The 19,520-nt window shown below is 35.6% G+C and overlaps 1 protein-coding gene across 1 annotated transcript in view; it reads right to left on the reverse strand.

The window, feature by feature from the left end:
- LOC111508752 (uncharacterized) overlaps positions 1-19,520 on the reverse strand; it is a 46,504-nt gene that overhangs the window by 13,654 nt on the left and 13,330 nt on the right. The window contains exon 2 of the mRNA XM_023164358.2: positions 12,806-13,037. Within this exon, the coding sequence (XP_023020126.2) occupies positions 12,806-13,037 (232 nt within the window). The remainder of the gene's footprint in view (positions 1-12,805; positions 13,038-19,520) is intronic.

A 19,520-nucleotide genomic window follows, 5' to 3' on the forward strand; every position in this document is an offset into this window, starting at 1 on the left:
ATCCTTAAGGCGCTGTACGAAAGTAATGACTCACATTGGATTTGAGTCGCTGGAGATTAAATCCATTTGGAAAAACGTTCTGAGGAAGATCATTCCACATAAACGCAGTTCTTCAAGTGAAAGGGTTCTCTAACAGTACAGTTCGAGGTGTACTGAGTTGAACTTAACACGATGAGCAGTCACAGTCCGTCGCGTATTTCTTGGTGGAATCAAATGTGCCAAGTTGCTTGAACACCTTCCGTGATAGCATCTATCTTTCTTCAATGTTGTGTGTTTTCTGGATGGAATCCAGCAGCTTCAGTGTATGCTTAGAGGTGGAGCTCCATACATAAGAACAATACTCCAAAGGTCAGATCTGAGCTTTATGTAGCATCAAAAATTGCTGAGGTGTATATAGTTTTCTGGTTCAGATCCGTGGTCCAAGCTTTTAAGAAGCAGCATTTGCAAACTTATCGAAGCAGAAAGCGGAATTGTCTGTCTTGAGATTATTATATCCGGTTACAGCCGATGTCCTGGAATCTAGGACATCCTCCTTGATATAATTCGAACTCACATCGGAAAATATCAATGGTCATTTTTCTAAACAATATACGGCTGATTGATCCCAAACTTCAGATAAAATAAATATAGTTTAAAAAGACTAAAAAACTCGCTTTTATAGCATACGAAACTAAAACTTTTGAAGAACATCGAACTAAAAAGTTAAATATATATTTTTTAAATACGCTTGAAACAATGACGAACAAAAAATAACAAAATGGTTTAGACTTTCACGGCTGAGGTTTTCAGTGTCATTGCTTTTCGAGTTTGAAAGCCGTGGATTTTTGGAATTTCTTCCTGACGTTTCGCTGACGCGGGTGGCTAGCTTCTTCAGAGGTTTAACCATCATGACAGCAAGCCATGATGGTTAAACCTCTGAAGAAGCTAGCCACTCGCGCCAGCGAAGCGTCAGGAAGAAATTCCAAAAATCCACGGCTTTCAAACGAAAAGCAATGACACTGAACAAAAAATACTAGTATAATTGTGAAAAAAGCGCTTTATGGGCGCTTTATGCCATATTTTTTGTATATCAAGCGCCCTTCGCTTTTTTCACAATAATACTAATATTTTTCGTTCGTTATTGTTTTAAGCTTATATAAAAAAATATTTTAAACTATTGAGTTCGATGTTCTTTAAAAGCGTGTTCATTAGTTTTTTAAACTATATTCATTAATTTCTGGTAACTTATAGTAAGTCAACTATTTCTTAAGACTGGTATACACATTCGTTGTGATACGTAAACTTCAATAACGCCAAATTTTTGGTGGTCAGGTACCTACCTTCTTTATTTTCAGCAAATACTGCGATTTGAAAGTGGTAAGTTGAAAAATAATAGTAGTGTTACGTTTTTCCCCGTGGGTTGAACAGTAATTGACTATGCTGAATAATCAAACTTAACTTTATTTCACTTTAAATAAAACAAACACTTCAACTAAACTTCAACTATTATTTGAATGTCTATCGCCTTACTAGATCACATCGCATACAGCACTGTAGCTTCCACTTGACTGTCTCGATATTCTCGTGGCTAGCCTTCAAATATCGTAATCAAATGTTCTGTCGAAGTCGGTAGCATTATTCTCGCTGTTTCTCGAGTAGCGGGGAATCGTCGTGCATTCGCGCGCTCTTAGCTACGTCACGTTTGGTTTATGGTTAGCAGTGGCAGCCGGCATTATTTTCTTTCGGGCATGATTCACAACAGTAGCAATAAAATGAGTTTGTACACGCGTTTTACTGGAGCGTTTTTTTTTTTTTTCGGTCTAGTACTATTTTTGGTTAACGTATTTGAGAAAACTTCGTATTTAATTTAGCCTAAACGAGTGCTTCCCTTAGACACCCTATCCTTTTACTGCAGTGCAAGAACCAGCTCACTATCCTTAATTCATTTCCAGGTAGTTTACGGATCAAATAACATCAAATAATGCAAGTTTCGGTAACTACGAGGGTGGTCCTAAAAGTATCCGGCCCAACAAAGAAAACACATAAATTTTGGAAAAAATGTATTTATCTTTCAACGTAATCTCCTTGCAACTCTATATACTTTCCCCAGCGACATTCAATAAGTTCGATAACGTTTTTATAATAAGAACTGTCTTGCTCTTCAAAATAGCCATCAATTGCCGACATCACTCCTTCATCGTTGGAAAATCTTTGACCACTGAACCATTTTTTCAAGTTTAATAATAATCCGAGGGAGCTAAATCTGGCGAATAGGGTGCATGAGGTAGCAATTCAAATTTTAATTCGTTAATTTTGGTCATTGCGATAATGGATTTGTGAGCTCGTGCATTGTCTTGATGAAACAACACTTTTTTCTTAGCCAGCTGCGGCCGTTTTTGCTTGATTTTTTTCACTCAAACGTTGCAATACGTTCGCATAAGCAAAGGAAGGGAAGAATACTGAAATATTTTATGGAATTTTTAGAACTGTATCAATGTAACAAAATTTTGAATGTTAATAATCGTACTCTAGATCTCGTTCTAACAAAAACTGTTTGTAATGTTCGTAGGGATATGGATCCACTTGTAAACGAGGACAAACATCACCTTTCCATACAAATAGATTTGATAACCTCACATAGTCCTGATCATTTTAATAACTTCTCTCATTCTTGTGACATATCAAAAAATAATAATTTCAGAAAAGCCAACTTTCCTATGATGTATCAACTTGTTGCCAATGAAGATTGGTCTCGTGTTTTAGAACAAACAGACGTAAACACTGCGTGTCATAATTTGAACAATATTCTGTACAACATTTTCAACGTCACTGTTCCCCTAAAATCTAATCGTACCCGTAGATATCCGCACTGGTTCACATCAACTATTATAAAAAATATTCGAAAGAAAGAGCGGGCCCACAAAAACTTAAAAAAGTATAATACATCTTTTTATCGAGAACAATTTATTTAGCTAAGAGCTGAAGTCAAGCTACAAATTAATGAAGCTTATAAAAACTTCATTGTTGAGAGTGAAAACAATATACACGGAAATCCAAGTACTTTTTGGAATTTTATTAAGAGTAAAAAATGCAATTCTAGAATTCCCGGCATTATGAAGGATGACAATAAGTCTTATTCCAAACCTCAGGATATCGTCGACGCTTTTGCGAATTATAAATTGTTATAAATTAAACAATTTATTTATACTTTTAATAATCGGTTAGTTTATTGATTTCCACATGCGAATTTATGTATATTTAAAACCTTTCTAACCCGCCTATGACACCGACTAGGTCGGTAAATAGGTTGTGTTCCTTTTTTTTCTCACACCCAATGACATAAGGATAAGGACGGAAATTTTGGCGGAAAGATATTTTTCGATCGTGAATTGCTGAATGAACTGATTGCCTGGTTGAATTATTTCGCTCGTTAAATACCTAGAAGGGATTTTCGAATTTTCAGCCAACTGTGGTTCCTTTTTGATATTGTGAAGTTTGGAGTATTTTGGGACAATATTGGAAACCACCGCTGCAAAAGCAGGATTTTTATAAAAAGGGCAAATAGTCAGTATTTTCTCTCAATTCTCAGAGGACGATCTTTGTTTTGTGTTGGAAACACCCTCGATTATTAGGAGGGTGTTAGAATATTCCTAAGAAAGGCATATTTGCATCAGCTTGAATTTGGGAAATTGAAATCGATTGCCAGATCAGTCTCTTGAAGAAGTTTTCTGATCGTTACCTTTACTAATAATTACCACTGGGAATATTAACAGATTCCTACTACATCCGTATCCACCGATACTGCCGGATCAGTATTCATTCCCTGGCAGCTTACGAAAAAGGAGCACCCGAAAAGCAGCTAAGTTTAGACTAAGTTATTTGAATAAAGAACCCGGTGTTTATTTATTTCCTATAATAAAATGTACAAGTTACCTCATTGAGAGGAGTGGTGTAAGCTTTTACGTGACGTCACATATTAGCACATATTAGCGAATGTATTATGATAGTGGTAATCTAGCAATTGAAGTGAGTAATCGGCAAACAGAGGGGTCACTGTATTTCTTTTTTTATTATTGTAATAAACTTCGTTAGTCATTGCAAATAGAATTATTACTTTTATGAGAAGTTAAATATTTCAATAGTGGGCTTCCCCAATAACTGGGCAGTTTTCCGATTTTTAACTGACCAACAAACATTAGTGGCGCTTCCCCATTTAGTTAAAAATCATTGTTTTTCTTTTAATTAGTTGCACCCACGACTTTGTGCAAACCACTGACCTAGTCGGGCACGTTAGTGATGTTTTTGATTTTCGGCAACCCTATTGTAAATTTAATTATCTTGTTCAAAACATCGCGTAGCAGTGTATACATCATATCGGATATCTTCCTGTGTGGTATGTTAGATAACTTTCCAAACAATTTTCCGGGTATAAATATCGAACATATATTAATGAGATATTATTAAGGTCACTAAGAAATTGAAAAACAAACTAGTTGTTGGATCGGACCACATACTGAGTTTTCTAGTAAAAGATTGTATCCACCCTTTATCAACCCCTTTGCTTCACGTCTTCAACCTTTTACTTAAAAACATCTACGTTTCCAGAGATTTGGAAAACAGCACGAGTATCTCCTATCTTGAAGAAAGGGGACACAACTGTTACAGGTCAAAAATTACAGGTCTACTTCTATATTAAGCAATTTCTCGAAACTTTTCGAAATAATTCTATACGGTTTTATTTATAACTCGATCAGAAATATAATATCGGACGATCAACATGGGTTCGTGGAACAAAAGTCATGTGTGACCAATCTTGCATGCCTTTCACAACATGTTTCAGATGCTTCAGACCAAAAGCAACAAGTTGACGTAGTTTATACGGACATGCAAAAGGCACTTGACCAAATTGATTTTTACATCCTCATTCAGCGACTATCTTCGTTTGGCTTTTCTGGAAGTTTAGTTGATCTTTTCGCAAGCTATCTCTTTGACAGAAAGCAATACGTAGAACATGAAGGTACACACCTAGCTAAGGGGTACCACAAGGCTCGAACTTGGGACCTCTTTTATTTCTGCTTTTCATTGATGACCTGGCGAAAATGATGAACTACCCAAAACTTCTTTACGCTGATGATCTAAAGCTATACAAAGTAATTGACAATTATGAAGACTGCTTAAATTTACAAAATGAAATCGATTTAGTATTCGACTGATGTTCCAAGAACCATTTACGTTTGAACATATCGAAATGTTACATTTTATCATTTTCTAGAAAAAAGAATATAGGTAAGAGAATTTTCTTATGTTATTGATAGCATTCCAGTTTGTCGAGTAAATGAGATGACGGATCTTGGAATCACTTTTGATTATAAATTCACTTTCACTTCCCCCACTATTTCATCAGCGAATCGAATGTTGGGCTTTATTATAAGGAGTGCCAGAAAATTCAAGAATATTAATACGATTATAACACTGTTTAATGCCTATGTGAAGTCTAAACTAGAATACGGCGTGTTAATATGGTATCCAATTTACAATTGCCACTTGCCACATACATCATATTGATGCTGTTCAAAAATTTTTTTGAAATATCTGTCTTTTAAGGTCACAGGAATATATTCTCAGAGGGGAATCGACTATTCTATCCTTCTGAATCAATTAATGTAATATCTCTGAATACACGACGACTTTTTGTCACAATCTCCTTTCTTCACAAACTGCTAAACAATAAGATCTCGTGTGCCCCTCTTTTACAAATGATCAACTTCCGCATCCCACGCCTTAATTCCAGGTACCAAACGACATTTTACTGTGATCTTGTAAGAACAAATAACAATTTGAAAGCACCAGTGTCAATACTTTGTAACAACTACAATTCAATATGTGATATGTGTGATATCAATCACAGTTCTCAAAGTTTTATTTTAAAATGTATTCTCACTAGAACCTTTTAAGTATGATCACTTTTTCTTTTCGCTTCTTGTGATATATTTCTATTTCTACTTATTTTTCTTTTAGTTGTAGCAATCTTTTTTTTTTAACTAATTATACTGTTTTGCATATATTTTCATCAACACCTTTGTACATTTCCTGTAATTGAATGAATGCCTGTTGGAAATAAAGTGCTATCAATCAATCAATAATACTCGCCGTTGATAAATTTTAACTTTTTTAAGATAGTCAATGAAAATTATTCCACGCGCATCCCAAAAAACCGATGCCGTGACCTTGCCTGTAGATGATACGGGTTTCGCCTTCTTTGGAGCCGTTTCTCTCTTTTGATTCCATTGTTTTGATTGTTCTTTTGTCTCGGGTGTAAAGTGATACGCCCACTTTTCATTCATGGTTATGAAACGACGCAAGAATTCTGTTTCGTTGCTGTGAAATTTTGCTAAACACTCAGTTGAACCATCTTTACAACACTGTTTTTGCTAGAGTGTGAGCAAACGCGGCACCCATTTTGCACATAACTATGTCATGTCCAATTTTCCAGATAATATAACATGTACCGCACTTTTTGAAATTCCTACTGAGTCTGCTTGCTCGCGCACTTTTAGTCGACGATCATTCATTACCACTTTGTGGATTTTCTTCACCGTTTCTGGAATCATCACCTTATTTGGTCGACCACTGCGATGCTCGACTTGGCAGCTCGTACGTCCTCGTTTGAACCTTGCTACCCAATATTGTACTGTTGTGATCGAAGGAGCAGACTCACCGCCCAGAGTAGAATCCAGTTTAGCTTTTACATTGGTTCAGCTGAAGTCTTTCAAACTAAAGTATTGTACCACATATTGATGACCAATTTTCTCCATTTTCAAAAAATCGTCAAAAACGTTCACTATTGATGACTGCCAAACAAATACTTAACAACGCAGCGTCTTCAAACCTCAAACATATGCTTTAGAGTTTGGTTACTTTCTAATATAGCCATCTACAGTTCAGACCGGGTACTTCTTCGACCACCCTGGTAATATATTAAATACTTGCATTTCCCAAATAGTTTTTTTTTCATTTTTGAATCCATTAAACATATTTTCAATAACTAATTACAATCTGCGAAAGATACCTTAATGGTTTGGCAAATCATAATTTTTTTAATCGTAGTTTCGACAATTTTCTACAATAATTATTACGGTCCATATATCGACAGACATATGGCAGACATCAATAACGCTTCGGAAAATTCCAAAGAATATCCTGAAAGCTGTTTTCTTACAATTGTTTTCTATTGTGAAACAAGGTACTTATGCGTCGATCTAAATTCACTTCAACTTCAATGGAATCGATCATCGAATGAAATATGGAAATGCTTCTGACTTAATGGGTTATTGATTGGTTTTCATGAATCTTAAAAAATGCAAACACTATCTACGATCTAGAACAGATTGTTGGTACCAATCGCGAGTTGTATTATAGTATGAGATAAAATAATTTCCATAAAATCTAAGCTTTATTGAACGTTCAATAATAATTTTTATTTCATTCAGGTTAACCTTGTTTAGATACGATTTTGTGTTTGAATGGATGTAGGGCGAATTCAAGGCCTATACATAGGTATCGAATCCTGAATAACCCCGATCAAAATATTTTGTGTCAATTTTTTGATGTCAGAAAGAATTGCATGAGTACTTATTTTGCTAGACTGATTAACTAAAACTTTATTATTACCCCTTCTGTCGAATATAGAAATTACATTTTCAAGCACTTAAAGTAACTGCAACATTTCTCAGAGCAGCAGCACCGTGAAACAGTGACTTCTTCATGTGGATTTTCAGCAATCTAAAGAACACCTGCTTTAGATTTGAAGGGGGATATTTTTAGAAGAGATTTTTTCAAGGACAAAACACAAGCAGTACCGGAAAATCCTTAAGGCGCTCTAAGAGCGGTGCCTGTGCGAAAGTAGCGATTCACATTGAATTTGAATCGCTGGAGTTTAAGTCCAATTAGAAAAACGTTCTGAGGAAGTTTATTCCACATAAACGCAGTTCTCCAAATGAAACAGTTCTTAAACAGTGATGTTCGAGGTGTACTGAGTTGAATCTCAAAACGATGAGCAGTCACAGTCCGTCGCGTATTTTTGATATGTACTGCACTTGGTGGAATCAAATGTACCAAGTCACTTGAACACTTCCCGTGAAAGTATCTATAGAAGAGAGACAAATCTCCAACCTTTCTTCGATGTTCCAGACTATCAAGGTCCAACCAGGCGGATGACTCTTTTCTGGATGGAATCCAGTAGCTTTAGGGTATGTTTGGGGGCGGAGCTTCATACATGAGAACAATACTCCAAAGAAGGTCTGATGGAGGTTTATAAAGCATCAAAAGTTACTGAGATCAAGACATATTGGTGTCCATTTTAATTCCCAACAAACTTATAGAAGCAGAAAGCGGAATTGTATGTCCTGTCATTGTTGTATCCGGTTTGGAGACATTTATCTTTTTGGAGAATACCGATGCCTGGGCTTTTGTGGTATTGAATTGAATCTGGTTACTTTCACCCCAATTCGAAATCACCCCTATATCCTCATTGATATATGCAACCTCCTACTGCCGGTGAAGATGTGCATCTGCAGCCGATGTCTTGGAATACAAATGAAATTACGAAACAAGTGTGCTTGCTGTCGTCAGCAAAGCGATATATTGGATTCTTACTTTTTTCCAATGAGTCATTGATATAGGTACAATGAAAAGAAGGTTGGAGATAATATGGATTCCTTGGTTACACCAGCGTTGAGGGTAAAAGTATTCGAGAGATATTAATCGACGGTCGCTTGCAGGGAATGTTCTTTAAGGAAGCTGGAGAGCCCCACAGCGAAAATGATTCGACAATCCATAGCATCGAAGTTTGGCCAGCAAACCTCCTCATGTCACACACGGTCTAAGGCCTCAGAAATATCAAGCGCAACAGCTCTTGACTCTCCATGTTTCTCGATTGCATTATTCCAATATGGGTGACATAAGATAGAAGGTCGTCTGTTGATCTTTGTTTCCGAAAGCCATATTGATGTTCGCTCAAGATGTTGAAGCCTTCCAAATATTTAAGGATATGGTGATTTACGGATTTTTCCATCATTTTTTATATCACTGAAGATTTATTTGGGAAATTTTTCTTGTTTTTGGTTTTGGGAAAGAAATGTTTTGGCGTTCTACTTCTCCATCTCCATGCAAAAAATGTAGGAAACTTTCGAAGGAAGAAAGAAAGCAGTTAGTTTCAAAATAAACTCATTACAAAGATGTGAAGATCATGTATAGAAGTTGCTCTCAGATACAAACTGGAAAAAAGCCCCCCTAAAACAACTACTTCCATATCAATATTGAATTATACGAAAATCACTTTTTTCATTAAGTTTGTACTCCGAACATTTTTTGGAGAAGTAGAAAGCCAAAGCTTTTCTTTCCCAAAAATCTGCTTTAGGTATTTCTTTCGGTTTCCTTTCAACTTGACACTCCACATCAAGGTTTTTTGATCAGTATCATAACTATAACAGCAGAGGTAAGAAAGACACAGTTTAAAAAGAGTATGCATTTGACCACGAGCCGAAAGTGCTTCAATGTCCTGGGGTTTGAACTATACAACGTTATTTTCTTCGAAGCAAGAACCAAGAAATTTTCAAAACAAATGACGCCCTATCATCTCAAAGGATGTTTCGAGTATTTTTGATATTTTGATGTATATTTTGTCTTATGTTACCTCTCACCTGAGCGTATACTGTCCTGTCTGTTTTGATTTCGAAGGCGGATCGTTGCAAAGCCATGCTTCTACATCGACCACTGTCTTTCTCTGTAGCTTTCACTATAAAGCAACTGGTTGAAACCAGAACCCAAAGCTCTCGAAAGGCCGAAAGACCTTTACCTACTTACTAGTATTTTTACATTCATATATGTCTTTGTTATTTGACCACTTTTTGAATGGATTCTTTTTATTTCTTTTTTAATAGTGAAAGTGTTCTTGGAAAATACTACTGCTTCTTCTATCTTATTTGCATTGGTTAATCTAGCTACAGATTAGAGTGATTTTTCAGGAAAACTTGACGTTCTATAATGATCACTGAATCGATTCAGGAAAATTTCTTCGTTCTTCAAAGTTTTTTCATTAACGATCTACACAGATATACAGTACGGACGTGAATAGTCTCCCGCACTCTTTTGAACAGAAACAAAAGGTCGGATAAAATTTACATAAATAGTACTTTCCAATAAAATAGACAATAGTGTTGCATTGTTGCATCACTCGCCGCCGAGAGGGCGCTACCAACTTTTTTCAAATAGATAAGGGGGTCTTGTGATAATTCGTTTGATAGGCATTTCAATTCTCTTTCCACATTTTTTCATTTTTGAGAATCAGATCAGCCATTCCTGAGTAATTAGCAGTTTTGTATCAATTTTAAGGATTGACAAAAAACGATAAATGTCATAATTAAAAAAAAAATGTATTCCAAACTCACTCAGTTCGTTTCAGTAAAAGTTTGAATTGGTCACCATTCACTTCCCCACAATACTGAAGTACATTTAGGAATTCATTATAGACTGTTTCTGGGGTTCTTTCGTTGGGAACACCTCTTATTCTAATCATGAGCTCTGGAGTACACTACTGTGTAACGTAAACTTTAGGTTCCACCGATCCTTACAAAATTCTGAGGGTGTCATGTTATGTAATGCTGCGGGTCATTCAAAGGACTAACGTTCACATATTCACTGGTTAGGATGATTGTCATCTCGTCACTTTTAAACCAGCTCGTCGTAATGAATAGGTACCTCATCTTGCTGAAACATAATATTAGTTGAAAACGGATTCGGGTTCAATCATTTTCCAAAACAGTTAGATAGGCAAACATTGACATTGATATTAAATTGTGTGTATACTCCCCATATTTTTGTTGGCAAATTTGTCATCAGTTCCCTCTATTATATGTTGTTACGAACATGTACCTGTTCTCAAGTGATGATAACTCAATTTTCCCCCGTTGTAACCATATTCCCTGTAACTAATTTGTAGGTAGCTTGGCTTATCTCATCTAGAACCTCACATTTTAATTGTTGCAATGTTAGTCTACAGCTTAGCTCTCCGTTATACAATCCTATTTTGTTCAGGTGTCCCCTAAATGTATAGTTACCAGCAAGTAGTCATGTATATGAGCCTATTCTTGTTCTGTTGAAGCAGATCTGGGTCCGTACCAATAATTTTGTCTCGCCTACTCAGCTGTTTCGGTGTCCATATATGGATTTGAAAGTTTTATTGCACTCAGTATAAAGTCCACTGATCTATTCCTTCTCTCAGTTCATCACAGAATTCCCAGATTAGTCTCAATGTCATTCTTGAAATGATGATATTTCAATATTCTCTTTCTGTTTATCAATAAAAAGAAAAATGTTTGCATGACAAATTATTCTATGTGATCCCGTGGTCTATTGCAAAGTTTTGACATCGTTCGCTATTTCTATAGCTTGTTCATAATAAAGAGAAAATATCTTGAACGTACATTCATGACTCTGCCTAGTACTTACTGATGAAACCTATGTCAGATCTAAGTAGGATTGTTTGCAGTAGGATGTTATATGAAACACTATATGGCTTTATGTTTTTTTTTTCATTTATTTCTTCTTGCCAAATTATTTAATTTCATTTTATTATTTCCCTTTATTATTTTTCCATTTATAACTTGAAAACATCACTGAAAATAAATCTTTTTCAACATTTTGACGACATTGGATGTTCTGGGATATTTTAATTACCACATCTTCTTCTTCTTCTGCTGAAGATATAATATCTTAAAACATGTTACCTGGACAATTCGAAAGTTGATGAGTGAACCCTTGTACCCCAAATCATGTGCTGCAAGTGGCTTCATTGGACCAGAACCTGTCATTGGCATCGCTTTGGGCTTTGCCAAACAAGAAGAGTTATGGACTTCTGGCAGAATATTCCAGGATTGGCTCACTCCAAGACTTTTATTCACCCTTCGAAGCTTGATTCCAAAGAGTTGTTGGACTACAGTAGGGATGAACTACGATGTCTAACAGGCCTTCTTACAGGTCACTGTCATTTGAATCATCACATGCAGAGACTTGGACTGTCGGAAGATAGTGTGTGTCGCCTCTGTCTGGAAAATGATGAAACTGCAGAGCATATACTTTGTGACTGCCCCGCTGGGGACCGAATCAGGTTCTTTGAGTTTGGCAGATCCGTACTCTCATCATCTGACCTGAAAGACCACTCACTATACAAACTAATCGGCTTCGTTTAGAAGCTGGGTTTAATTGCCCGAGTGTGAATAGGTGTGAGCCACAATAAACCCTTATGGGTTGCGGTGGAGGGTCAAATAGACCCACTCACTTTAGACCTACCTACCCCAAATCATTATATGAAGTTAGTTGTTCAGTTGAATAAAAAAAATGCTTTAGGTGAAGATTAATTGTGTTATGAAAGGGACCCAAGCGTTCGACAGTTTTTAGAGCTAGTGTGCAAGACTTTATAAGGGGGTGACAGAAATTCGAAAGACAGTCAATTTCAACCGAAAGGAAGAGGAAATTAACGTAAACCATGTTTGTCTACCTTCACTAAATTGCACACTAATCAGGCACGACAACTACTGAGGGAACCAGAAATCAGAAACTCGAACCCTGAACAACGTGTATGCACTGTGACGGCAAGTACAACACTTAGTCCGATGCCTCTCGCATGTCTACCGCACTTGTAGATGAAATGTCTAGGCATTAAAACCTACAGACCACGGCCAATAGACTCAGAAAATAGCTTTGATACAGTTATTTTCGGCTGTGAAAGTTTAAAATCTGTGAGGAGTAATATTATTATATTACCAACCTGACAGTCTTTGGTTCCTCCGTGTTATTCCTAACAAGGCGTCGTTTTGGCACTCTTTCGTCATCATCAGGTAGGGTGGAATTGGTACTTCTTTTCTCTTGTATCTTCGGTGGATACGCAGGCGATTTCGAATGATTTCCCAACATGAGAGCGGCGCTAACTGAAGCTCGTCTCGCCGGAAAACTCGCTGAAAAACTTCTGATGGCATGAATGCTCGATTGCTGAAAAGACACTGAAACAAGAATTGGACAAATATTATGATTGTAGAGATATCAAGAGCAATAAAGAGATGCCGTGTTTTATGTCAATCGCAATATTATAAATTAAATTTCTATAGCACGGTTTAAGAGAGGTTTTTCTTGTCCCGAATCGAAGTATGATTTGTTGTCATTAGCAGAGGTGAACAGAACGTAACATAACCAAAGAAATGCTAATTTCAGTAAAAAACTGAACGCCTGGAATCTACGAATCTGATGATCAATACAGTAATGTATAGGGATCTATTAATGAGTCAAGATATCAATGGAGGGTATCATTCCACCAAGAACTTCAATAATCTGAACAACCATTTCAACATCTACAGAGTGGTCTGGATAAAGTCGAAGACATAATTGCAGTATTTCATCCGTTATCCTCCTCTTTTCGAACACTAATGCTCTCGCCTGGAGCAAGATTGTATCAGTGAAAGTTCGGCACTTCTCTATTCCCATAACGGATTCAATATATACCAAATCGTGAGGTAACACCGGTGTTTCGTCTAGCTTGGAGCTATGTAAAGACTTTGGGTAGCAACTCTTTTAATTTCCCTCCAAGCTCCAAGCGCTCATCTATGTCACGAATTATCGATAAGTATCAATAATAATAATAATGATAACTCTGTCACGATGGTTGTTCTGATTATATTGGAGTCCTTGGTGGAATGATGCCCTTTCTACTACGACTTGCCGCACTGAGGAAGAAATCTCAGCCGGACAGATGCAGAAGGCTGTCATTTTAGGTTAACTGCTCTTGCTCAGGGCACATGATTCTCGGACCTAATGATCACTTACCCTACGGTGTGAGGAGGAGGCTTTGGGGATAGATCCTGACTAGCGTACACTACGGTGAAACATCTAATATTACATAATAGGCGAAGTTTAGCTATATACATACTCTTACACTTAATCTAATATGCATTATAAAAAAAGGGAGTAACTGGACAAAAAAATATAGATTGTGTGATGGAACAAATTATTATAGAAGTATACAACAAGCAACATAGTTTAAAATAAAAATTAAATTATTCTGGTCACATATTGAATTTTGCTTTTAGTTTCTTTTGGAATGTATTTTGAGAATTGCAGGAGATCTTTAATAATCGTGTTGTGAAAAAATACCGCTACCAGAAAATCCATGTAAACAGCAACGTTATACCTACTGTGAGAGAATTAACATGAACGTGCCATATATGCAGTGAATCCGAGATGGAAGCATAGTGGCATACCTACAAGCTTAAAACTTAGCAATTTTCCAAAGATCAACAGGAATGACCTGCTTCAGAGACTTATATTTCATTTCTACCAACGCAATATATATGTATCGTTTATTTAGCACAAGCTAATGCAGTTACAATATTAGTCTTAATCTAATTTAAAAATTTAAATGTCACAATTAAAATTTAAAATTTAAAATCATGTACATTGAAACATATAAATAAAAACAGCACAATAAATAAAATAAAAAGAAGAAAAAAAACTGTATTAGCAGGTTCCTATACTAAACACTTTGTAGGTCTAAAAGGTGCACTTTTAATTTTCTTTTAAATATATTTAGAGAGGTAGCATTCTTAATATCCTCCGGTAGTTCGTTGAATGCTTGAACTCCTTTAATGAAAACTGTATTATTTGAATTGACATTACTAGTCTGACGTATATGAAAGTTATTGCGATTTCTTGTATTGTATTCATGATATTCAAAGTTATACTTTAATTTGTCACGTAGATATACAGGAACATCACCAGTTTTAATTTAAAAAATAAATATTAATGCTAAATAACGAAAGTAATTTTTTACTGATAACCATTTTAATGTATTCAACATTAATGTTATAAGTGTTCTTCTATCACAAGATAATATTATTCTCATTCCTCTATTTTGAAGTTTCTGAAGTCTTCCAATTTCATTTTGGTTTAGTAAGTACAAGATGGTTCCACAATAAGTAAAATGAGGTAAAATCAAGCTATTATACAAAAGTAAAAGCGACCATTGGTTTAAGTGCTTAGATTGCCTACTTATGTAATTAATTTTGAATGCTATTGTTCCTTAAAAAATATTCTATTATCTACAATTACACCCAAATATTTAATTTTTCTTACTAACTCAATTTTATTATTTGATATTTTAATATTGTAATTATATTTTTTGAAGTCATGGTACTGCTTCTCATTTCCTATAATCATGAATTTTGTTTTATTTTTATTAATTTTTAACGAGTTGAAGCAGCACCAGTTATATACAGATTTTAGTGTCTCATTTATTACATTAATTATATCAAGCAGATCATTTGATGCATAATATATTAAAGTATCATCTGCAAACAGATGAACAAAGCATCTATCAATTATAAATGAAATATCATCGATATACAATAAAAATAGAAGAGGACCTAACACGCTACCTTGCGGTACACCACACTCGTTTTTAATTTCTGAAGATAAAATGTTATTTAATTTTAATTTCTGTTTTCTATTATCTAAATATTCCATCATCCATTTTAAAGCATCATCAATAATACCAAAGCTTTCTAGTTTTCTAATAAGTAAAGAGCGGTTAACACTGTTAACAAATGCCCTCTGAAGATCTAAAAAAACAGCACCTGTGATTAATTTATTATTTTGGTTTAGTTTCCACTCATCTAAAACATACTGCAGTGCTGTTTCGCAACTGTGTTTGCCCCTAAATCCTGACTGTACACTACTTAACAAACTATTTTCTTCTAAATATTCAACAAGTTGCCTATAGACTACTTTTTCCAATACTTTCTCAATAGTACAGAGCATATTGATTGGTCTAAGATCAGATGCCTTATTCGAATTAGCAACTTTAGCAATTGGTGTTATAGTTGAAATTTTTAAGATTGATGGAATGGTACTGGTTTCTATAGAAGTATTTATGACATTAATTAAGGGCATTGCAACATTATCAAAACAATTTTTTTAAAATTCTGCATTTATATCATCAGGACTTCCTTTATTTGCCAATTCAAAAATAATTTCCTTTAAAGTGTCTCTGTTAATTAATTTAAAACTTTTTAAGTAGATATTGTTACTTCTATTTACAATAGGAAAATCTGGACCAATATAATCTATATTGTTGACTATTTCTTTGATACTGTCAACGTAATATTTGTTTAAAACCTCGGGCATTTCACATATATCTTTCACAACTTGATTTTCACTCACCTCAATCTCCGTGAATATAGGATAATGAGTGAAATCAATTTAATATTCATGTCATCGGAAAAATAAATCTCCACCGGAAAAACACAAACTGTGATAATTGCGTATAAAGCTTGACTCGACAGTGTGTTGATGGCAGGCAGTGACTGGCGTAGTGGTGGATGCCAACCGCACACGTACTAGGCATTTGAGCTAACTTGAAGCTAAGTAAAGAATCGTGTTAACAAACTTTATAGCTCCCATCCAGGTTCACAGCACCAGCTATTTACCTACTGCGGGAAATTGGTTGTGGCGGCAAGCGAGTAAGCATTATTATATCCAGTTTCGGAGAAAACCGATGCCTGAGTTTTTTGTAGCATTGAATTGAACCTGATTACTTTTATCCCAATTCTAAATTACTTCTAGATCCTCATTAAGATATGCAACCGAGACAAGTGTGCTGTCGTCAGCAAAGCATAATATTGGATTCTTGTTTTTTTCCAATAAGTCATTGATATACAATAGAAAGAGGGGTTGGAGACAATATGGATCCTTGGGGAACACCAGCGTTGATGGTAAAAGTATTCGAGAGATATCTATCGTACAGGAAACATTGTTTCAGGAAGCTGGAGAGCCGCACATAAGCCATAGCATCGAAATTTGACCAGCAATACACGGTCAAAGATCTTGAAGCTCCACGTTTCTCGATTGCGTTATTCCAAAAATGGGTGACATACGATAGAAGGTCGTCTGATGATCTTTGTTTCCGAAAGCCATATTGATAAAGATCAAGATGTTAAAGCTTTTCAAATATTTAAGGATGTGGTTTAAGGCTTTCTCCACGATTTTTGATATCACTGATAGCAAAGCGACTGCTCTATAGTGGTTTGGAAGATTTTTCTTGCCCTTTTTGGGAATAGGCTAAACGCGAGCAATATTCCAACAAGAAGGAAAAACGCCTTTCTTGTAAGACAGGTTAAAGTCTGCAAAATACTGGTGCGAGTTCATTTGTGCACTTTTTAAGTACGATGACGGGGACTTCATCAGGACCAGACGAATTGTTGATATTGAGCTGTTTCAAAATTCGCCTGACTAGACGCTGTCGAAAAGTAAATTCTGGCATTGTGGATTCTAGCGTGGAAATAGTGGGTGGTGCCTTTCCCAGAAAATCTACTGTGGAGTGGGACGCAAATTGTTCAGCTAATAAATTTGCTTTTTCTATGGCTGTTGTTGCAACTGAACCATCCGTCTGTGTTAGAGGTGGAATTGTGAATTTTGAAAAGTTTTGATTAGCAGCTTTAGCTACTGACCAGAAGAATCTAGACCCGTTGGGACTGGCAAGCAGTTTTTCGCTAATTCTCTGAATGTGAAGTTATTTGCTTTCATTTAGCCTAAGTTTGCAGATGTTGCGAGCATTAAGGAACCTAGTTCGGTTTTGGGTACTGGAATTTTTGCGCCACTGCTAATAAACGAGATTTTTGGAGGCGACAGCTTGCTCGCAATTTTTGTTGAACCAAGCAGGGCCGTAGCGAAAAGAAAAACCGGGGGGGAGGGAATCCAAATTTTCCCAATCCCACCATCAAAATTTCCCAACTTCGAAAAAATGAAAGCCGCGGGATTAGTTACTACTATAATATATTAATTTTTTCACTTAGCTATCCAAAAATTGGCTGAATGCTTTTGCCCGTTAGGGTATTCACAAACAAAAGTAAATTTTGGTAATTATAAAAATAATAATGGGAATTATTCTATTTTGGATCAAGGTCCTTGGTCTTCCACCATATCCGCCATGTATAGGAATATTCAATTCAAATGAAAGGAAACAACACTTAAATAATATTGTGCTTATTGTTTTCTACTATTATTTTTGCTATCTTCACGGCCCGAAATTTCCCAACTTTTCCAGGTCGAAAAAACGGCGAAAAGTTGGGATTTTGTAAAATTGTCACTTTAAAATTTGTGGACTGTTCAGGACTGTTCTCTCACTTGGGAGAAATTATACTTTTTTGAAGTTTTCAAACAACTCAAAATTTCAAAGTATGGGATCTCCAAGTTATGCATGTTGGGAAATCCCAACCTTCTCCTGGTTCTTTCCCTTATTACCTCTCTTTTATTACCTTTCTTTTCTCTCATTTTTATTTTTTAAATTTTTATTCATTTTTTTTACTATTATTTTTTTCTATCTTCACGGTCCAAAATTTACCAACTTTTTCCCAAGTCGAAAAAGCAGGGGGAAAGCCCCTCCCATGGCGACGGCCCTGGAACCAAGGTTTGCTGTTGGAAGTTCGCTTCATTGAAAAAGGAATATATGCAACCATGGATGATAGACTAACTTCCGTTACTTCAGAAGCAAAAGATAGATATTTAGAGCTGAAACGAATATCTAGCCAGGGAAAATGGTCTTGAAGATCCTCTCAAAGATTTGTAGATAAAGCAGAAAAATCATTTCTCTCATGAAAGGCATGAAATTACCTCATTTCGAATGTTTCAAATCATCCTACGTGTTTGTGGAGGATAGATCAGAATTTTGAAAACATGCTGATAACATAGATGCTCCAAGGTATTTAAATTATGGCTATTAGTTGCTCATTTCAATGACGGTACATCAACTTTTCAGTCAATCACGTGAGGACTAGCATTCTTCAACATTGACACAAAATAATGCAGAAAACAGCATTTCATATTCAGTTATAATATTGAAAGGAGTATATTTTTAGGAGAGATCATTTTTTGGGGAAGAAAGGTTTTGGCTTTTTACTTCTCCATCTTTTTACAAAAAAAGTGGGAAGTGGGAAAGAAAATAAGAAATAAATTGATTTCACAATAAACTTATGTAAAAAGATGTGTAGAATATGCGAAGAAGTAACTTTCAGACACGAACCGGATGAAAAACCCCGCTGGAAACAACCACTTTCATATAAGCATTGAATTATACAAAAAATTCTTTTTCTATTAGGTTTATACTCCAAATATTCGTTATGAAATTGAATCAGCTATCATTCACAGTAGTGCTAAAACAATATAATAGTTAATGAAAGAGGAAAAATTTCACCCATATGGAACTCATTCAAAAAATTGCGACCATATGAATTGACTGCCTAATCTTGTAATGTTATCCAGATTGGTACTGGAGACATCGAAACATCGATGAACGCTATTGAGGATGACAGTGTTCCATATAAGAGACATTTTTTCGTCCTTCATAGACTATATTGTGTAGCAATCCTGTGAATGATATATGATTCAATTCTATAACGAATGATTGGAGTATAAACTGAAAAGAAAAAGTCTTTTTGTAT

Source organism: Leptinotarsa decemlineata, unplaced genomic scaffold, assembly GCF_025532065.1.
Source record: "Leptinotarsa decemlineata unplaced genomic scaffold, Ldec_3_MD MMD2_P_RNA_scaffold_2, whole genome shotgun sequence".
NCBI classification, from domain to species: Eukaryota; Metazoa; Arthropoda; class Insecta; order Coleoptera; family Chrysomelidae; genus Leptinotarsa; species Leptinotarsa decemlineata.